Source organism: Culicoides brevitarsis, chromosome 1 (assembly GCF_036172545.1).
Source record: "Culicoides brevitarsis isolate CSIRO-B50_1 chromosome 1, AGI_CSIRO_Cbre_v1, whole genome shotgun sequence".
Classification (NCBI taxonomy): Eukaryota; Metazoa; Arthropoda; class Insecta; order Diptera; family Ceratopogonidae; genus Culicoides; species Culicoides brevitarsis.
Window position 1 is genome coordinate 44616095 of NC_087085.1, and position 23542 is coordinate 44639636.

Sequence of the window (23542 nt, forward strand, 5' to 3'; positions counted from 1 at the left end):
TTAAAAAACGGCATTTTCGATGATCCATTTGAGATAAGAATCAACTCTTGTGTAAATTCCAGGACGATTTTTCTCGCCGCAACGAAGACCAAAGGAAACAATTCCGGCAACAACCCATCGATCGTTTGATTGTTTGACCATTAATGGACCTCCGCTGTCGCCCTGAAATGGGAAAAAAATAATAATGGTAAGAATTTTATTTTTTTTTAATAAAAATCTCTTTAACATGAAAAGTTTTTCGAGGATTTAATTTTTTTAATTCAAAAAAAAAAATTAAATAATTTAAAATACTTGAAAAAAAATATTTAAAGAAGAATTTCGTATTTTTCGAAATTAAAAAAAAAATAATTAATTTTAATTTAAATTTAATTATTTAAAATAATAATTTTATTGATTCATTTTTTTTAGAAAATTATTGTTACTTTAAAAAATCCTCGAAAAGTTAACCAAAAAATTAATTTAATATTAATAATAATTAATTTATTTGAAAATTAAATTAAAAATAATTAATTAAAAAACTTTCTTCAAAGTTAATTTTTATTTTTTTCAATTGTAAAAATAATTAATTAATTAATTTAAAATAATTTTATAAGAAATTTAAAAATTTTCTGAATTTTTAAGGATTTTTAATTAAATTAAATAATTAAAATAAATAAAATAAAATTTAAAAAATTTTTTGATAAATTTTAAAATTATCTGAGAGTTTTTATTTTTTTTAAAGATTAATTTTATTTTTTAAGGAAATTTAAAGAATTAAAAAAAAAAAAAATTTTTTCAAATAAATTAATTTTTTGAATTAATGTGAATTTTTAAATATTTCTCCAACATTTTATATCTTATTTTTAGATAAAAAAAAAATAATAAAAAAAATTTAATACGAAAATTTTCTTTTTGCAAAAACTCACTTGGCACGAATCTCTTCCATTTGAGCCGGCACACAACACCGTATCATAAATTTTATTCGATTTATAGACTTCTTGACACGCCTGATTATTCCAGATTCGAACGTCAGCCTTCATAAGCACCGGCGATATTGGGCCCGTATAAAATTGAGTTCCCCAACCTTTTCATAAAAAAAAGTTAACCTTCATTCAATTTCAAATGCAAATCAAGGTACGAACCTATAACAACGCCAACGCTATTTTCCCAATTTGTATCAATGGATGGCATGCAAATCGGCCATATGTAATTTTGGTATTTGCTTGTGTCAGAAAGTGATATGGCTTGGCGTAATTTTATGATGGCAATATCATTTTCGTAACTGCGAAGTAAATAAAAATGAAAATTTGCAATCAAATCGAATAAATTTCATGCATGTCACTTACGTGATGGGGTTGAAATCGATGTGAACACGGATCTCGCTGACACCAAAGTCCCGCGTAAGTGTTTCGTTGTCCTTCGTGAAGTCATGTTCGCCCAATCGAACACGCAATTGTCGCGGTTTTAAGGCATCAACGCAATGGCTGTCAATAATAAAAAATAAAATATTAAAAAAAAAATTAAAAAAAAAATATTTAAAAAAATATTTTAAAAATTTCCTTCAAACTTTTTTCGTGAAAAACTTCGAAGACGTCATAACTAACATTTTTCTCCATGAAACATATGCTCTGACACGTATAGTTTTCGAGATTACCTCTCACGAACAAATTTTGTAGGGCAAAATCAATTAAAAAATTATAAAAAATTTCTTACCCAGCTGTCAAAATATGTCGATCTGTGATCAAAACTCCTCCGCAAATCGCTTTTCGATCATTCAACGGCTTTAAAGCTGCCATCCAGGGAAATTCAGCAACCTCTGTTTTCCTTCCTCCGATAATTTTCGGTCGTAATGCATTCACGCCGCATCCACGATCGTTACTTTTCGGCTCCTAAATGTTCAAAAGTTGATCATAAATCACTTAAAAAGCACTAAAATCACTCACCTGCTCCAAATTTCTTGATAAATTACTTTTCAACAAGCCTGATTTTTATTTCATTCCAAAGGCGCAATAAAACAAAGTAAAATAAACAAAAAAAAAAATTGCATAATATTCACATAAAAAATTTTTTTTTGATGAAATGTGTGACAAGGTGTGCATGTTTGTTTATTTTATTTATATTTTTGATTAAATTACAGTAAGTGTCTTTTTTTCTTGAATTTTTTTCATAAAAAGTGTCACGAAAATAGTTCAAACTATTTTTTCTTTTCCGAAATGTGCTATTTTTCACACTTTACCGGAATTGCAGACAAATCCATCAAAAATTTTATTTTTATGTAACAGTAACATGCTTTTTAAAGAAGTCACGCAATGTTATTTTAAAGTTAAGAACATAAAAAAATAAACACCCAAAAATTCTAAAAGAAAGTTACGTACCATTAAGCGAGAGGTGTGAAATTTTATCTGATCTTGAGTCAGAAATGAGACAGAACAAAAATAGTAAAAAAGCACGAAACATTCTGAATATTTCGATGCGAAAGTTGGATGAAAACTGAGTGTTTTATATGTTTTAATAAATTTATGAAGAGTTATCATTGACATTGTAAAAAATATTAAAAACTATAACAGTAATAAAATGTTATCTGGAACTACACAAATCAAAGTTAATTGGATGGGGCGTGGAAATGCGGGATGGTAAGTTAGTGTGAAAAGTCTTTGCAGTAAAATGTTTTAATTAAAATTTAATTCTAAGTTTTAATTTAAGAAAATATTTCATTTAATTTAATTTTTATTTTTTTTTTTTTATTTTAATTTTTTTTTTTAAATTTTAAAAAAAATTAAAATTTCAAAAATGTTTAAATATTTTTTTTTTATTTTTAATAATTTTTTTAATAATAATTAATTACAAAAAAATATTTTTTAATTTTTTTTAATAAAATTTAATAAATTAAAATGAATTTATTAAAATTATAATTTTACATGATTAAAATTTTTAAGATAAAAAAAAACAAAAAAAAGTCATCTTATTTTAAAAACTTTTTTTTTTAAAAAGTATTTCAAAAAAAAAAATAAATAAAAATAAATGCTCTATTTAAATATTAAGTATATTTATTTTTTTAAAATTTTTATAATTTTAAAAAAATTCTTAAAATTTTTTTTAAAATTTTAAAAAAATAAATTTAAAAAAATTTTTAACTAAAAACATTTTTTTGTTCAACTTTAATATTTTTTTTTTAATTTTAAAAAAAATCTTAAAAAATTAAATAAAATTAATTAATATATTTTTTTTCATTTATTTTAAAAATGTTTAAATATTTTTTTTAATTCAAAATATATTTTTTTAAGATAATTATAAATTTAAAAAAATTATAAATTTTACAAAAAATATTTGATCATTTTTAATTTTTAACTTTAATTATTTTAAACATTTTTTAAAAATAAAAAAAAAATAACATTTTTAATTTTTAATTTTATTAATTTAATTTTTTGATTAAAATTAAATTAATAAAAATTTACTCAATTAAAGAAAATAAGAAAAAAAAAGAATTATTGAATTTTTTGCTGAAAAAATTAATCTTCTTCGATGTTTAATTAAATAAAATAATAAAAAAAATTATTTATTTTAAATTTTTTTAAGTTTTAATTTTTTTAATTATAATTTATTATAAAATTTTACAAAAAATATTTTTATTTTTTTTTTAAAAATTTTTTATTTAATTTTAAAATAAAAAAAAATATTTTTGAAAAAAATCAACTATCAATTTTTTATAATTTTTAAATTTAAATTTAAAGAAATCATTTAATTTATTTATATTTTTTAATTTAATTTATTTCAAAATCTTTAAAATCTAAATTTTAAACCTTTTTAAGAAAATTTTTAATTAAAAAAATTAAATTAAAAAAAAAATTTAACTAAAAAATAATAAAAAAAAATTGTTAACTTTAATTCAATTTCAAAAAAAAAATAAAGCGCTGCTTTAAAATATCAACTCATATTACACATGATTATTTGTAGACTGCCACTGCTTACAACGCAACATAGCTTGAAGAGAAGAGCAAATATTAAGCTCTACGAGTAAAGTACAAGAAACGACCTTAACAAACACACACAACGAAACCGGCATTTTATCATATGTACATTAACATCATATACGCACTCAGGTACTTTTTTAATGATTTATTTTTTTATTTTGAAAAAAAAAAATGCGATACATGTGTGCGTCGCGACTTTAAATGCACTTAAACATTCAAACAAATTTTGTAAACATTTAAAAAAAAAGGTTTGATAAAAAAAGAGAGTTGTTTAAACAATAGAATTTTTTTCATGTTAAAGCTTCATGAATATTCAAAAGCTCATTGAATTGTGAAAAAAGTCATCTTATCTCAAATTACAATGTCATTGCTAATCTAATAGGACATTCGCTGAGTTAGAATCGAGTCTAATTTTTTTTTCTTATTTGCTTTTACAACATACGGTACTGAAAACACTTGCATACATAAATCTGGTTTGGAAGTTCACATGTGTTTGTGTTTTTCTTTCGCCGTGCATCGCACGAATTATACAATAACTTGTTTAGTTACGAACGAAGCCGAAGCGAACGACGACTTTTCGTGCAAAGTGCCACACTATAAAGTTAAATCATTAGCATTTGTTTACAAGCATTTTACGAACGCGGACGTGTTTTGCTCGTGTTGTCGTCTAAACTCAACTATAAAAATTCATAATAAGTCGCAAGCAGGCAAAAGTTATGTTTGTGTTTACGTTTTCAATAATAATAATAAAATAATCGCAGTCGCCGTGGTCAGACTTTATTATTATTCTGAATGAATTCCTTATTTAATAATTTTCTTTCAAAATAAAAAAAAATACTTGAAGTGTGTTAAAGAGATTGAAATTCGAGATGATTCGAAGTTGATAAAAAGTTTGGCGCGTTTCGAAAAAATATTTGAATAAAAGAGTTCTGTGGGAACGAAAAAAAAACGTTTATAGATGAAAATCTGATAAAAAAATTTAAATAAAAAAATATTTGAGAAAAAATATAGAAAAATAAAATACAGGAAGCAAAACGATGTGTTGTTGTTAAATATATTTATGTTGTTATATATTTATGTATATTTTATTATTATACATATACAATAATATTACAAATGATTGTAAAGTTGAGAGAATAACGTGACAAAGATTTGAATAAAAAAAAAATAGAAAAGAATCAAAGATTATAAATAATATACATGAGAAGAAAAAGTAAGAAGTGCAAAATCGTGAAATAAAAAACAAATTTTAAACATAAAAAGTAATAAAATATTAGTAAACATAAGATATATGTTTAACATATACAATTAATAACTTGCAAAATTATATATAAAATTAAAGAAGTACAAAAAGGTCAAAAAAGATTTGACAAAAAATCCAATTAGGAGCGAATTATGTGTTAAGTAAGTATTAATTATTGCTATTTGTTCAAATGTTTAATATATATTTGCGAGAAACCTTATAAATTAATAGGTTTGTTTTGATTTTTTTAATGATTTTTAGTTAATTTTGTATATATATTTTTTTAAATGTTATTTTTTCATTATTATTTTATTATTATAAATTTTTAAAATTATATATTTAATTTTAAAAAAAATATTTAAATTATTGTTTAACAAAAATTAATAATAAAAATAATTTAAAAATTAAATTTTTTTTTTAAATTTAAAACAATTTTTAATTGAATAAAAAAAATATTAAATTTTATTAATAATAAAAAGATTAGTATTAAATAATGATTTTTTTATATTAAAAATAAATTAATATTTAATTTTTAAATTTAATTATTTTTATTATAATTTTTGTTAAATATAATAAAAATATTGTTTATTGATAAATTATTATTATAAAATTATTATTTATTAACTTTAAAATTATAATTTATAATAAAATAATAATGAGTTATTTTTAATATTAATATGTCATGAAAATTAATATTAAATAATTAAAAAAAAAATTTTTTTTTTGCTTAATTTGGATTTAATAGATCAAATTTTAAGCTTATTTTTGAAAATATTTAATATGTTTTGAAAAATTTTTTATATATTTTTTGTACAAAATTTAATTTTAATTAAAACTGAGATATATAAACTTTAATAATAAACTATAATAATAAATATAAAATTATTAAAACTAATTATTATTAAATAAAACTATTTTTAATATTAGTTTTTTAAAATAATTAAAATTAATCATAATTTTTATAAAAATTAATTAATTAATTAATTTTAATTATTTTTTATAAAAATTAATATTCAATATTTGTAAAAAAAATTTTTTTTGCTTGAGTTGGATTGATTTGATAATATTTTAAACTATAAGGCTTTTTTTTTTGAAAATATTGAATACATTTTTTTAAATAAAAAAATTATTAAGTAAAATTGTTATATAAATTTTATAAAATTATTTAAAACTCAAACTAATAATGATAAAAACACAAGATTGATATATAATGTTGTTACAAATAATGAGACACTCGACAATTTCTCCATCGTCATTGTTCTAAACAGCAACAAAAGAGGTTGTCGGTCGTATGAAAGTCACTTTTTTTTTGATAAATACATAATAATAGAGTGTAGAAAACTTTCTATTTCATGGATAATTTTCGTTAAAGTAACAACAAACACATGACTTGTAAGGCTATCATGCAGCAATCAATATAATATTTATAATGATCAAGTCCCAAATTAGACTTTCCGCGTTGAATGATGTAAAAAAAAAGTAATAAATAACATTCGCAGCTGCTCGTAGGTCACAGTATCTAGAAACAATAATTTCGATTTACAAAGATAATTTTGCATGCAATAATTTTTTTTTCGTTAGAGGACAGCCTCCAACGCTATTTCTCGTCACGAAATTTGACGAAAATTTTTTAAAAAGAGAAAAAAACAGAGCAACCTTTTTTGTGTGTTACAAATCTTTTTGTTTATTTTGAAGAAAGAAATATAAGATTCGATTAAATATATCGTATTATTATAATTTTTATGGTTGGACCGTGAAATTTCTCATTCAATTCTCAAATAAAGTGTATGCTTATATCACCTGCTTGGTAATATTATTTACATATACATCATTTCGAATGAAAATAATAATAAATAGAAATTTTTTGTTTATATTTTGATATCAAAAAGTCAACTTACTATTAAGCTATTAACTCCATGGTTAAGGGTATCATAACAAAATAAAGCAAATATTCGAAAAAAAATATAAACCAGTTTTTTTTTTTATTTATAAAATTTTTATTGACTTTGCCTTACAAAAGTTGAAACTAACCACTTTTGGCAAAAATTATGCGTTTCCGAGCATATGTTTAATGGAGAAAAGTGATTCTTATGACTCAAGAAAGGTTTAGCGCGAAAAAAATTTTCAAAAAAATTTTTTCCTTCGAAAACTTCATAGAAAAAATTTTTAAAATAATTCTTATATTTTTTTTTAATTTTTTTTAAATATTTTTTTTTAAATTTTTTTAATATATTTTTTAAGTCGTTGCACCACATGTGTTTTTATTTATTTTTGCTGTCGCTGCGGATATGCCTTCCTTCGTGTACGAAAAAATAAAAATCTAGCAAGCGAAAGTTTAAAAAAAAATTTATCAACCATATGTTTGGGTTACCGATCATTTATTTTTTTTTCGGGAGGAATTCACGATTATGCAATGTCTTCGGCACAAAAAAATAATTGATTACCTTAATAAAGTGCGAATAGAAGTGCATTAACGGGTAACTCAAGACTTAAGTAACTCGCCATTCAACATATCTAATGTTGTTGTCTAAGTCGGGCAATTATATTTGAAATACAATATTCGTGTAACTTTGACATATTTTTACAGAACATGCGATATTTATTACACATTATTATAACGTAAGTCCAGTTTTTTTCTTCGTAATTAAAACAATTCGAATTCTTATTAAAAAAAAATTGTAAATAAATATATGTTGCCAATTGATAACATTCATTCATGATATAATCTTTAGCGGTTAGCCGCAAGTTTGTCGCAGTTTCTTACGAAATAAAATGATGATGAGGATTGCGATAAAGGCAGTGTGATGTATAAACAGATGTTTAACATCTACCGGCAAGTTGAGATTTCGTTTAAGTTTTTAAATTTAAAACTATATCGCATTTTAAAGAAATATTAAAATTTTTTTTTTTAACAATTTCACATTTTCGTACTCCTCAAACTTTTTTTTATAGTTTTTCGTTCTTTTCAAATTAAATTTTTTTTTTCGAAAGATTTTTTATTTTAAAATTTGTGAAATTTTAAATTTAAGTCAATTTAGAAGATCAAAATAGTTTGTTATAGTTAGAATTAAAAAAAAATTACATTTTCGTACTCCTCATTTCAAAATTTAATTCTCATTAAAAAATTTATTATCTTTTTATTACTCCTCACAATTTATGAGATTTTCTTATTTACTCGAAAGAAATCGACAAGACCCAAAAAAATTTTTTAAGTCTAAATTTTAACTTTTTATACTCCTCATTTTACATTTTCGTACTCCTCGTTTGAAATTTTTATACTTCTCTGAAATTTTTTTGTTATTTTTAATACTCCTCAAAAATTTCATTTTCTTTTTTTACTTTTAACAAATTATGAAATTTTCTTATTGACTCGAAAGAAATCGACAAGACCTAAAAAAAGTTTTTTTGTCCAAATTTTACATTTTAATACTCCTTATTTTGCATTTTCGTACTCCTCATTTCAAATTTTTATACTTCGACACAAATTCTAAAAAATCAAATAAAGTTTCGAAACTGAAAATTTCACATTTTAGTACTCCTCATTAAAAAATTTGTCTCTAAAACCTCAAAAGTTATGTCATTTATTTTTTTTTTCAAGGAATTTAAAACCACAAAAGATAAATTTTAATATTTTCCTCCGAAATGCGATAAAGAAATGTAACAATTTGCTATTTTGTTAAGTTATTGTCATTCTACATTTATAGCGTGAGGCTGCATAATTTTTTTTATTTTTTTTTTTGCTTGCGAACGAGCCGCATTAATAAGCATTAAACTGAATGCTGTTCCATGTTTTTTTTTGTATGAAAAAATAAAAGTGAATAGAAGGCAACAAGAACAATGACGACGATAACTAAGCAAAAAAAAAATGTTTTTTCCTTTATTTCGTTAAGTTTTAAACATTTTTTTGTTTTGTTGCATATTTTTTTGTGTTAAAAAATAAAGAAACACATTAGCAGACAAAATATTCGAAAAAAAAGTTGCATATGTGCATTTTTGTCACTGTTTAAATTTGAAGTTTTGTAAATGAAGCAGCACAAGTCACACATCTGGACATTTTTTTACAAAGTAACATGTTAAGCGTTCAAATATTTGACGAAAAAAAAGTTAAAATGTTACAAATTTGGTGCGATCATGCATCACAAATTGCTACAAGATACTTCGGCGACTTTCTCCGTGTATGCAACAACTTCATTTTATCATTTTTTTTTTTCGATTTATTTACATTACAACACAACCTTTAATTGCCTTGACAATTCTTTGTCATACCGTGCTTAATCAAGTGAATTTCCAACGTAAGAGAAAAATGCACCTCATTAAACGATTATTCATGTACCAACACTTTACTGTTGGTAACTTGAGATTTTTTGCGTTGAAAGGCATCTTTTGTCGATTAAACCTAAAAAAAATTATTTTAATAAAAAAAAATCGTCAACAATGGAAAGTTACTTTTTTTCAAATCCGACCCGTAAATAGAACAAATGACAATAAAAACTGAGATTTGTCTCGGATTTGACGAATAATGCCCCCCGTTATGTCCAAAAATATACTTTGCGTGTTCAAACAATCGTAAAGTAGTGAGACGCGAGAGAGAAAATAGTACTAATTTGAATATTAAACATAAATATTAGAATTAACCGACTTGAAGATATTTATGATCGTAAATCTATTTGTCTTACCTTCGTTATGTCGCTCCTCTCGCATCGTCGTGTGTAGCAACAGCATACAATCATGTTACATTTGTTTATTTATAATTTATCTTATAATTACGACTCTGGCTTTGCGTGTGATGATAACGACACTTCTTCATCGTCGGTCATCATGACGAAGCGACACAAAACTGGAACATTACAAATCTTTAATGATGTAGCAATTTAAATATTGTCGCTTCGGTTTCTCATCATGCTTCCCCATCGAGAGTAGTTCTTCGTCAGATGGCGATAAATAAATAATAATCGTATAAAAGAAAGTATTTTAATTTAGTTGCCGTGTAAGAAATTGCCGTGAAATGTGTTAGGATAAGTGATGTCTCTACTGTGCAATGTAAAATAATACTTTTCCGCAAATTAGGCCGTTGCGATGAGTGAAAATGATTTGAGAATGATATTTTTTTTTATAAAAATTGAACTGAAAAAATTATTTAAAATTTTCAGATAAAAAAAAAATAAAATTTTAAATTAAAAAAAAAATAATTAATTAAAATAAAATTTTTAATAAAAAAATTATAAATTTAATTAATTATTTTTTTATTTTAAAATTTTAATATTTTTTATTGATTTTTTTTTTCTTTAATAAAATATCTAAAAATTTTTAATTATTTTTTTTAAAATTATTTAATAAATTTTATTTTAAAATTATTTTTTTAAATTTTCAAATAAAAAGAAGAAAAAAAAAAAAAAAAAACTTTAAAAAAAATTAAAAATTTTTAAACTAAAAAAAATAATTAAAATTAAAAAAATTTAAAATAAAAAAATGAATTAAATTAATTAATTTTTTAAAATATCTAAAATAAAATTTAAATTATTTTTTATCAATTTTCATTTAAAAATAATTATTTAAAATATTTAAATTAAAAAAAAAAATAATAAAAATATAAAATTTTAAAATAAAAAATATAAATTAAATTAATAATTTATTATTTTAAAATTTTAATACTTTTTTTTAAACTTTTTTTTATATAAAATATCTGAAAATTCTAAATAATTATTTTTTTTTTATTTTTTGATGATGAACTTTTGCTTCAATTTAAGAATATCTGAAAACTAAAAACAAAAAAAAATAAAATTATTAAAAATTTTTCAAAGTTAGAATTTCTGAATAAAATTTTTGTTTAAATTTTAAACGTCATTCCCTTTCAAAACATCTCTTCAAAACATATAATTTTTCAATTTTTTGCAAAAGCCTGATTAAAGGATGATTAAAATAATTGTTATTACAGTCGACATCTTGTTTACAGACTCGTTGGCGTGTTCCGAGTGATATTGAACTCGCTGAACTCGACAAATACAAAGAATACGCCATTTTATAGAAAAAAAAGATCTATAAAACGTAATAAAACTCGCTAACCAGTAATCAATCATAAACATACTACTATCGGTAATATAATCGAGTCTATTGATGTTTTTAAACTGAAAAAAGGTGCGACACGCATTTTTTTATTAATTCTAAATTATTGTAATAAATATCAAATTGAGACCTCGTTATCATCGCTCCAAAGTGTCATTATCTAATTTAATATTAATATACGGAATTATCAATTTATGTCACTTACTTTAAAAAATAAACAAACATTTTTTAAAAAAAAAAAAAATTTTTATAAAGCCACAGTGTCTATCAGTGTTCGACACTATCTCAACAAATGTAATATAATTGAAAAAAAAACGTAGATAAGGTAAAAAAAAAACACTTGTGAACCTTGTAGATGAAGATTTTTATTTTTTTACGAAGAAATACTTGTGAATATTATTTATTACAAAAACTGAAGTGACGCAGAATAAATAAAAACATTTGTTTTTTGTCCCGCGAAATGAAACTTTTTAATAGAGTTAACGACGGATTTACATTTCTTTCTTTCTCTCGCCATGCACGCTTCCAAATAAATTATTATTAAAGGTGAAAGGCAAGAAACTATTATTATTTTAACACATTTATCATCGGGAAAATGGATGCGCACACGTTTAATCTGCGCGCGGCTTAATAGTTACTTTATGTTATGATGCCAAGTTATATGTTGTTGTTACAAGAAAAAAAAACGGAATTTTCACTTGAAATAAACTCGGCAATATTTTACAAAGTTACATCGCATAACGTCATGTTAGATTACCTGGAAATATGAACTTGGGTTATCATTTCAATTTGTCCATTTCTACATTATCACTTGAGATTTGTTGATTAGATTAGACGTTTTCTTGAAATATGGCAACAATAATAATTATATATAAATGTTTAAGTCACGTACTTATTTATTATTAAAAATAATTTATTATTTTTTAACTTGATAATTATTATTTATTTTATCATTTCGAAAATTAATCATTTGTATGAAACATCATGTTTTTATTATTTTTTTCTATTTTGTCTTCAAATAAAAATTTATTCTAATTTAATCTAATTTAATTTTATATTTTAATTAATTAAACATTAATTTAAAATTCATTATTTATTTTATTATTTTTTTTTAAAATTATTATTTATATTAATTTAAATTTTTATTATTTATTAAAAATTAAATTTAATTTTATAATTTTTAAAAATTATTAAAATTTATATAATTTAAAAAATGATATAATAAAAATTTTTATTAATTTAAATTAAAAATAATATTTTAATTATTTATTTAAAATAAAATTTAAAATTTTTATTTATTTTTATAATTAAATTTATAATTTTTTTATTAATTTTTTTAACTTTTAAATTTGAAATTAAAATTTTATAAAATTCATAATTATTTTAAATTGTTAATTTTAAAAAAATATAAAAAATTATGATAAATCATCAAATAATAATTTTAAATTATAAAATAAATAATTATAAAATAAAAAAAATTATAATAAATAATCATAAATTTATAAATTTATATTTTTTTAAATATAATAAAATAGGATTTTTTTTAAATAAATAATTTAAATTTATTTCGGATAAAATAAATATTTGATTTATTTTTTTTAAAATTTATTTTTATTTATTTATTTTTTTAAAATTAAAGTTATATTATTTATTTTGAATAAAAATTTAAAATATTTTAAATTTTTAAATAAATTTTTTTTTTAAATTTTTAAAATTAAAATTTTTTTTGAATAATTTTTTTTTATTAAATATTTATAATTTATATTAAATTCATCTATTTAATTAATATTTTTTAATTATTTTTTTTTTCAGATAAAATAACAAATCATCAAACATAATGCACCTGTATATGAAACACTTTCTTCTGCTAATATGGATTATTGGAACAGCCGCCTCACAAATCGATAACGACTTTAGATACATATCTTATGAAGGTAAGCTTTTATGTCTTAATTAAATACCAATTCATTCGAAAAAAAAAATAATCCCAAATTCATCAAAATCACCCAAATAAATTTCAATTCATAAAAAATCACTTCAGAGTCAGTGATGTGTGACAATTTTTTATATTTTTTTTTATGTGAGTCAAGTTCGTTGAACCATTGTTTGATCAAGCTATCTTTGTGCTTCCATTCGTGTCATAACTTTTGCTGTCGCTCGTAGAAAATAAGCCACAAGTTTATCCATCATCTTCACGGAAAGAAAAAAATATCTTAGAAAAAATAAACCGTATATTATCAATCTTTATAATCAATCTCTTTTATGTTGTTTTATTTGTGGGTAATATTTATAACGAAGATTTTTTTATCTCTTCAACGAAGACGAGGAAAAAACTTGAAATGGTTTCATTTACGGAGAAAAGTAGAACTTCGGTGTACGAAAAAAAAAGTTGAACATATTTGTAATTCAATCAGTCGTCAACTTGCAGCAGATTGTTGTTTGTTGGTATGTTGGCTACTTCAGATTTTTGTTTTAATATGGCAAAATGCAACATTATTGAAGAAAGTTTTTTTTCCGTTGAATTACTGTTATGCGTGTCTCGAGTTAGTTATAGAGTTATCGATCGAGATGTAAGAAAGATGGAAATGTAACAATTTTCATGAAAAAGTACACAAACTCGAAAACGCAGTATATGTTAATAGTTATGTTGAACAGTGACGGATTTACGATTTTTTTTTTAATATTTCAAAAATCGTAAATTTTTTAAGTTTTATGCTTGGTTTGAATTAATTGGAAAAATTAATGATGAGTTTTATGTTTTCTTTGAAGAATTCCAAAATAGTTGAGAAATCTAAAAAAAAAATAATAAATTAATTGAATAATAAAAATTTATAAATATAATTATATAATATATAGTATAACATATATAATATATATTATTTTTAAATTAAAATATTAAAATTAATATTATATATTATTATTATTATTATTAATATATAAAATTAATTTTAATAATAATTATTATTATAATATTATTATTAATAAAAAAATTAAAATTATATATTATTATTACAATACAATGTTATATTTATATTTATTAACAATATATTATATATTATATATTTAGGGCTCAATGTACTGCGCCCCTGAGTTCTGAGACATTATGAGTGTTGTTTGTTTTATTCCTTTTATCTTAAAACATGAAAAGAATAAAAAGAAGAAAACAAACAAAACATCAGAACAATGCACTTTAGTCACATATCTCTTGTCTTTCTCTGAAAGGCTGAAAGTTATTGTTATGTCGTAACGAACGTTGAGTGATATATGAAACATTCAGTGAAAAATCTTTTCTTTCACTTCCAACTAATCACGTAACAGTTGTCGAGAGTTTAGCGAAGAAACAAATTTTTCCCGTAGATTTTAAACTTTGTCAATTTATCACTCTTCGAGACTTTTCATTCAATCACTTATCAAATGAGATAAAATTCAGTTCACATAATGCATTATATGGCATTAAAATGCAACTGGTTAGTAATTGGCTGTCGACAGATCTCCTCCAAGACAAGACTAGTTTAGAGATATTTGTACCAACAGAAGCACTGTAACTGCTCGATGTTTGCAAATGTTTTGATTTACAGTTGATTTTTTTCTCTATGTTTATTGTATACTTTTTATGTTTATATCATGATGATGTCTTCTCCGATGAATCTCGTTTTATGTTTTCTTATACATATTATTATTATTAGTTAAGACAAATGAAGATAAAAACGATGTAATCGTTAAAGTCATCATCATCTTCATTTTTTTTTTCTTTATCTTGAGCATCGCAACTTTGGGTGCTTTTCGACTTAAAATAATAAAAAAAAATACACACGTCGAAAAAGATGTTTTAAAAAGCCATTATTTGTTATTTATTCATGATTTCTGAAAAAAAAAATAATTTTTTAAAGTAAAGCACGCATCAAGGTCCATGCTACTGAGTTTGTGTGTTTAATTTATTCTTGGCTGGTTAGTAGCCTTATTAAATGTTTGTCTGTCCATTTATGATGAATATTGGAAAATATAAAAGACAAACATGGCAGAGGTATTTACTGTTAGGTTGTAGTAGTTTGTAGTACGTTTTAAGTAACTAACAAGGTTAGATTTGTCGGAAAGATATTTATTTATTATTTATTTCTTGTCTAACGTGAGATTGAACATCTTTAACGCGCAAAATGGGGCAAAGATGTTACACTTTGATTTTTCGTTGTAAATTATAGACTTTGTAAATGATGTTTATAATACTAATGTTTATGATATATATATGAAGAATATTATTATAATGATTATGAACATTAAATTAAATCTTGTTTATTTTTATAATTATTGGTTTTATAATTTATAAATTATATTATCATAATGTTATGATATAGAATATTAATTGATTCTTTGAATATTTTATTCATTTGAAATTTATCATATATTTTTTTATAAAATTAAAAATAAAATTATAAAAATAATTAAATTTAATATTTTTTTTTATTATATTATTAAATATTACTTTTTTTAATTTTTCTATATATTTCTATAAAAAATATAAATTCTTATTCAATTTTCGAATTAAAATATTATATAATAAAAATATTTTTAAAATACATTATTTTAATAATTATTTTAAATATATTTTTCAAATATTATACAAAAAAAAAAAAAAAAATTTTCCAAAAAATATATGATAGTTTTTATTTTATTTTATGAAAATTATCATATATTTTTTGATTTTTTTTTTGTGTAATATTTGAAAAATATAATTATTATAATTATTAAAATAATTTATTTTAAATATACAGGGTGTTCCGTATAATTTTTTTAAATTTATATTTTTTTTCTCAATATATTATATTATTTATTGCAGTATTTACAATTTTGCCCAATTAAAAAAACTACAGTTAGTTTTGTCATTTTATTTTATTTTTTATTATTATAAAACTTTTTCAAAGTTTCGTAATTTTATAATTTTTTGAAAAATATAAAATAATATTCAAAATTAAATAAAAATGATGTAAGCACGAAATTTTTTTTAAAAAAAATTATTTTTCAAATTATATTTGTGAAATTTTTATTTTATAAAACTACAGGAAACGTTAAAAAACCTATACAAAACATATATTAAAAGCAGTATAACTGTAATAAACCGCATCAAACAGGGATTTTTAAAAAACTAAATAAATGTAAGCAAACTTAAACTTTTAACATTAAAAACTGAAATATTAATATTTATTTTTATAAATAAAAAAAGAAGTTGATTTTAAATTTTATTTTAAATAATAAATAATATAATTAGTAATAAAAATATAAATTATATTTTTTATTATTAATACATATTTATTATTTAAAATAAAATTAAAAATTAACTTATTTTTGAGCATTTTATATATAATAAAGTAATAACATTATTGTTTAAAAATTTTTCAATATATATTTTTTACAAAATCGTAAAATATATGATTATTCTTCAAACCTTTTAAGACTTTTAACATAAACAGCATTTGCGAATGTCACTTAACTTTCTTCACAGAGACATGTCGCATCTCATAGTTTCACTTTTTACTTACAAACAAAAAAAAAGCAAAATAAAGTAATATCATTTCTCCATAATGGTCAATTTCTTATGGTTTCAATCCGAAAACCACACCTTGTTGCGATATTTCGCACCGCTGAGATTAACGCGTTTATGCCGTGAAATCATTAGCTAAACAACGAAATGCGCGCGAGAAATACCCGGAATGGAATTGAATGTTATTTATTTGCTTTAACACCTAATTTAACTCGCCATATAAAAAAAAGTATCAATCTCGAACTAATGGCTTCGGTTCATTACTCGCGATGCTAATTCTCCGCCGTGATACTAATTTTACATGACAATTAAATTGGATCTTGCATTAATCGTTTTGCAATTAAAAAAAATATTTCAACTTTTTTTTTTGTTTAATTACAGATTTACTTCCAACATCGGATCGCTTTACTGACGGAAATGTAACATCATTTTCACGTCTGTTGTTTGACGTTGCCAGAGAGCAAATAATTATCGGTGCAAGGTAAGTTTTGTCATGTTTAATGTATATTAAGGCCGAAAAAAAATTTTTTTTTGTCTTAAAACGTGTAATTATTATGTTCGAGTACGTTGTCATAAGTCATAAACTGTCATGATGGGCAAGAAACGAAAAAGAAAAATTCATAAAAAAAAATTTCTTTTTTTTTAACATAAAAAAAATAAATAATTTTATGAAGTTCGAAAGTAAAGTGATCACATGAACGTGTCAACACTGCCATAAATAACTGTTTATGAGCTCAAGAAACAATTTTTAGAATTAATTTAAATGCATTTCATATGAGGCAAGAAACTTTCTACCACGCAAATATTTTTGCCTTTTTATATTCAAATCAACTTTGTCTTATTATTGGAATCTAATTAAATAACATATCTCCAACATACATAAAAATAAAGAAATAGAGAAAGAAGGAGGACAGGCAGAATTTTTGCATAATTATTTAAAAAAAAAATGCATCCCACAAAAAAATTCTTGTCTAGAATAATTTTTAAAAAAAATATATTTTTTTTTTTTTGTTAAAAATAAAAATTGCAGCTGCCCCGAGGATACAAGTGTCAAAATTTTTCAAATAAATAATAGGCAAGATGTTCATCCTTCCTTCCTTTTTTTAAGTTTTAACTCATTTAAATGATGCAAAGATGTTTTTTTAACAACTTCATATGAAGAGAAAAGATAATTATTGTAATCGCGTGCTGACAGTTGTTAATTACAGACTTTATAATTATTTCATCGAAACATAATAATCATAAATAAAATATGTTTATTTTTATTATGCATCTGCTTTGACCACATTTTATGATTGAACATAAGTCAAACAATACACAAATCAGTTTTTTACAAAATTTTTATTGTATTTGCCTCAAAAATATGAGCAATGACGGGTAGGCTCCAAAACTATGCGTTTCCGAGCATATGTTTCATGGAGAAAAGTGATTCTTATGACTCAAGGAAGGTTTAGCGCGAAAAAAAAATTTCAAAAAAATTTTCAACCATATCCTCTTATTACCAAATTTATATTGTAAAAAAATAAAAAAAATATAATTTAAATATATTTTTTTAATAATTAATTAATTATTAAAAATTATTATTAAAAAAAAAATTAATTAAATTAATTTAAATTTTTATTTAAATACTTAAATTAATTTTATTTTATTAAAAAAAAATAATTAAATTAAAAATTATTATTTTTAAAAAAAATTAAAAATTAATTATTAAAAATTAATTTTTTTTATATTTTTTGATTTTTTTTAATTTTTTTTAATTTTTATTTATTTAATATATTTTTTTTCTCTCAAATGTCTTGTAAAAAAATCTTAAAATCAACAGATGGTCAAGTCAATTTGTCGTTTTAAGTTGAAATATTACATAATTTTACATATTTTTTTTTGCAATAGTACTTGAAACTACCACACTTGATTCGATACATTAACAAACATCGCATTAGTTTATTTTATACTAAAAACCAAAAAAAAAAAAAAACCGAAACACCTACATTGGAAATATTTGTTTCGAGATTTATATAAAATTTTATATTTTTACATCTACGCAGCCTCAATAATAAAGCTCTGGCGCACCATTCAACGGGAAAAATAGATACTTAACATGCGAGTGAGACACACAATTAAAACCTATTAAATTCATGTAGACTTTTTGTTCAGCTACTGATACAGCGAGTAATGATTCAATTCTGTGGAGTCTCGAGCGCGCGCGATTCCTTCTGTATGGAACACACGTTGCTTGTTTCATATTATCATCATTTCTTCTTCTTAAAAACCAGTTTTGTTAAAAGCGCGAAGAACTTAAATGCATATAAAGTGGTCTTTGTTGCAATAACTTTTTTTTCCTGATGGCAAAATAAAATGTATTTTTGTACGCTGAAACATATTTCAAACATTATTCGAACATTAAAAGTCTGTCTGTAAAATAAAATATTAATTTCATCGCGATGATATTCAAATCTGGTTTCTCAAGGTCGTTCTTCTTTTGTTTTATGTTCTACATTTTTATAAATATTTACATTTAATGTAAAAGTTATTATTAAAAAGTTTTTAATCTCTTGTAAAAACAACTTTTCAACATATTTCGTGTCGATGATTGACAACCGATTTAACATAACGTTCATAACTTTTAACCGCAATTATTATAAGTATTCACTTTCAGTCCTTTTCATTACCTTTCTTTGTCTGTCCCAAACAACAACATGCAAGTAATATGAAACAATCACGATGCAAAATAATGACTTTGGCGTAATTTAACTGCCTCCTAAGCTTAAAACACAGAAACTTGTCCAGAGGATAAATAAAAAGAAAGTGTTTTTGTGAGCGGAATAGCAATTCGTTAATTACAGTAATCGTGTTATTCTGAAGTTAACTTTAAGTAAGCTAAAGTTAAGCATTATCACAAAGTTGCCTCGAGGAAATCAAATTAGATCACCTTTTAATGGCGTGATATATAACTTAAGCTCTAAAGGTAATGAAATAAAACATTTGAAGGAAGTAACGTGAATCTAATGACGTCAAAAAAGATGAGGAACGTTTCTGATAATTAATTCGATTGAAAACTCAGGTTCTCATAAAGTTGTGAATTCTGATGAAAATCGATGATGCATTTCAATTTGTATTAAGGAACGATTTGTGTATCAAAATATTCATTTTTAGAAAAAGATCTTAACTGAAAATGAATATTTTGATACACAAATCGTTTCTAAAAATGTAAAAATTTTGACATCATCGATTTTCATCAGAATTCACAACTTTATGAGAACCTGAAGTTTATGGATGTGCAAATTATCAGAAACGTTACTCATCTTTTTGACGTCATTACTATTAACTTCACGTTATTTCCATTTTAATCATATTTAAGTAGCTAATAAATTGGAGACACCAATCTCGAGAGAAAAGCAGTGATGGATGACTTTGGCGTTTTATTGGATGAAAGAATGACTTTTAAGGAGCATCTGAATCGATCATGCAATAGCAGCAAAGCTGTTAAACGAAGAGCTAACGATTTTGACGACCTGTATATTACGAAGATGCTGTACTGTTCTCTTGTCCGCTCGATTATCGAATATGCGAGCATTATCTGGAATCCTTCTACAAAACGAGACGCACAAAAGATCGAATCAATTCAAAAGCAATTTCAAAGGATAGTCTTCATACCGCTTGCCCAACTACCATGCAAGGTTGGCCCTCATAAACTTGCCTTCTTTGGAAGATCGTAAGACACTCGCTGAAGTAATGTTCGCTTTTAACTTGTTACGTGAGAACATTAAGTATCCTGAGCTCCGAGCCAAAATGATACGCCATCAACCGACAAGAAATTTGAGACACGAGCGCTTCTTTGAGCTGAGACATTGTGAAAGTGAGTTTGCTGGATCAGAGATTTTTTATAGATGTGCTTTGTCCTTTAATCGTTTTAGTGACGTGTATACGACATTCTTCTTAAAACTTAAAAACTTTTTTTTCTACCATCAGAAATCTTGAGTTTTTTTGAATCCCCTAAAAAAAGAAAAAAAAATTAAATTAAAAAGACCTTGATAGATAAAACTTTTTAAATATGATTTATTTGAAAGTAACTTTTTTTTAAATTTAATTCCTGTTCTGATTTTATTTTTATTTATATTCGTGAAATCGTATATTTTTTTTTCTTTTCAATAAAGCTTGAAATTAGGTGACAGTCAGCTCTTTATAAATTTTTTTTCATACAATTACTTTTAATACTGTGAAATACTTAAGTGAAGTAACAAGCCGTTAAAACATGATTGAGCAAATTTAACTAGTATAAAGCATGAAAGAAGTACTTTTACTCTTTGTATTCATCATTTTATAAAGGATGAGTTTTTAAACGTGATAAATTACAATGCATCAATTATTTATCGTACGAAGCTCGTTGCGACGTAAAGCAAGATGAATTTATATAATAATAATAATAACAACCGTCGAAGTGTGATGACTGATGAACATTATTGTTTGCGAGTTAATTTTCGTGAATTGCTGACCTAAAAGACCCAGCGTGGTATTTTTTTTCCTGCTTCGTGAATTGTTTAATACTTTGCCGTTATTCGCAGCTTTCGTGATTGAATGTGCAGGAACTCATCGGATTTTTTTTTTTTGTTTCGCCGTTAGAACCTTGATCCGGTCATATGCGAATTAAATGTAATTTAATATTTTTACATGATTTTTTTTTGTTTTTGAGTGATTGAATACACGGCATTTATTTGGTCCGAGCAATAAATCAATTAAGCCTCGTGTGTCGCGGAGTGACGGGGGAGTGTAGGATGTCGAGGAGAACAAAATTTATTGCGAAATCAATACAAATTGACTGTAACTTGTAAATAATTGAAAGACTTTTGTACCAAAAAATCGAGTTACAAGTTTCGCAAAAGGTCATAAATCATGCTTTTTAATCCGCAAATCGATTTTTTTCATAGAATGAACATTTGCGCAAAATGTGTCAGTGATTCGTCATTTTTTCATGCAATTTATCGGTTTGAGTTGAATAAAATAAAGCGATATCACGCATTTATCAATAAATCCAACAACATCAACACTTTGGATTGATAGAAGCGTGGGACACCTGATTTGATACGAGGCGCCTTTTTTTCATATTCTCCTTTAAGTAAATATTTGTCGAAGCAAAAAAATTGTAGAAACAGGTTCCTTCAATAAATTTTTTGCAGCAATAAATAGATTACTCGCGCCTACTTTTGTCTGGACAACGAAGCGACGCGCGATGTTTCATTAAAAGAGGATCGTTTCATGAAAAGTTGTCAAGAATTCGTTCTCGAAATGAACTTTATCGCTCTCGAAATAAAATTTTTCGATCTCGAAATGATTTTTTTTATTTTCGAAATGATTTTTTTTTATTTTCGAAATTAATTTTTTTATTTTCGAAATTAATTTTTTTATTTTCGAAATTAAAATTTTTTATTTTCGAAATGAATTTTTTTATTTTCGAAATTAATTTTTTTTTTATTTTCGAAATGAATTTTTTTATTTTCGAAATTAATTTTTTTATTTTTTAATTTTTAGTTCTAGAATTGAAATTTTTCATGAAACGACCCAAAACCAAATAAAATGTTTCACATTAAATAATTATTATTATTGTTAAAAAATCGTTTTGACCTTGAAATATTTGGCAAAGCACGAAACGCCGAAAAAACGAAGAACAAGCAATTAGATACTTTAACGAATGAACACCTGTAAATAGTTGCTGAAGCAGCGGATCAGATAATTCAAATCAATTACCTCTAATAGTAATAATAATAATAATTGTAGATATTTGATAAAAAAAATTTATATATTTTGACCATTCTATATGGCGCCGTTGTTAAAAGTTGCGTCAAGTTTAAATAATTGGCTGTCTATTGAGAGATACATTAGTTTTGCATTAAAAACGACGACATACCAAAACACTCACATCATCTATGTACGTTTCTATGCAAAAATATTTAAATATCGCGCAAGTCAGTAGGTTTTCGCACACAACGCTGCCAACATTATTAATAATAAATAAAAAGTATAGATAAAACCAAGACTTGCGGTACATTTACATTATAATAATATTTACATTCATATATCTTACACACAAAAAATATTGGAAAACCGATATTATTTTCCATGCAAAAAAAAAAATCGTAACAACAGGTTGTAATAATAATGTGGTGTCGCCAAACCAACGAAAAAAAAAACTAACGCAAAAAAGTTATCAATTTATGTCTGGCGATGTAGGAGAACAACCTGCATGCAATTTCGTCTCATATTTTCAACCGAACCAAGTGTTATGAAGTTACGGAGACGCAACGCCCACGCATCGCTACATTTCACACTTTTAACTTTTTTTTCTACGCACAGAAATTTTCCTCAGCATAAATTTTGTTTGGTGAAAACCACCCACAGTCCATTCAATTAAGTGTCAGCTGGTTTTTATTACGAGGTTGCTTGCTTGCCTTGCGCTTGCGAAATTCCAACTTTTATTTTGATCAACAGTTATTTAGGGCGATGAAATTCGAAAAAATGTTCAGAGGTCTTTTGAGACTTTTTTGAAGAAGAAATTTTCATACAAATTTTGAAATGCAATAATTCAAGTTTTGATTGATGAAAAGCTTTGAAGACTTGTAAAAAGTGTTTGTTTTGGCTTTAAGAAGGTTTCTGTTAAGAAAAAATTAGAAAGAGTGAGTTAAAAATCATGAAAAATAGTAAAAATTAAATGTAAGCTTTATTGCATACCAATAGGGGCAAATTTGAAAAATTTTA

General features: G+C 23.3%; 2 protein-coding genes across 2 annotated transcripts in view; one reads left to right on the forward strand and one right to left on the reverse strand.

Annotated features, from left to right (window-relative positions):
• On the reverse strand, positions 1 to 11211 carry LOC134837921 (proclotting enzyme-like). The gene is made up of 7 exons (XM_063853316.1): positions 11127 to 11211; positions 1923 to 1960; positions 1693 to 1868; positions 1326 to 1463; positions 1122 to 1261; positions 906 to 1063; positions 1 to 162 (listed from the first exon to the last, which is right to left on the reverse strand). Exons 1-7 carry the CDS (start codon positions 11209 to 11211, stop codon positions 1 to 3), a joined length of 897 nt encoding a protein of 298 aa, XP_063709386.1.
• LOC134836825 (semaphorin-5A) overlaps positions 5222 to 23542 on the forward strand; it is a 25770-nt gene continuing 7449 nt past the window's right edge. The window contains exons 1-3 of the mRNA XM_063852061.1: positions 5222 to 5354; positions 13069 to 13190; positions 17174 to 17273. Coding sequence (XP_063708131.1) covers positions 13094 to 13190; positions 17174 to 17273 — 197 coding nt within the window. The 5' untranslated portion in view covers positions 5222 to 5354; positions 13069 to 13093. The remainder of the gene's footprint in view (positions 5355 to 13068; positions 13191 to 17173; positions 17274 to 23542) is intronic.

Bases quoted from the DNA above. Each gene is read 5' to 3' on its own strand.
- LOC134837921 (XM_063853316.1), bottom strand. From the start codon at position 11,211: ATGGCGTATTCTTTGTATTTGTCGAGTTCAGCGAGTTCAATATCACTC. The intron at 1,961-11,126 runs GTAATAACAATT...AATAAAAATCAG, and splicing joins CTGTAAACAAGATGTCGACT to GCTTGTTGAAAAGTAATTTA. The intron at 1,464-1,692 runs GTAAGAAATTTT...TATTATTGACAG, and splicing joins CGACATATTTTGACAGCTGG to CCATTGCGTTGATGCCTTAA.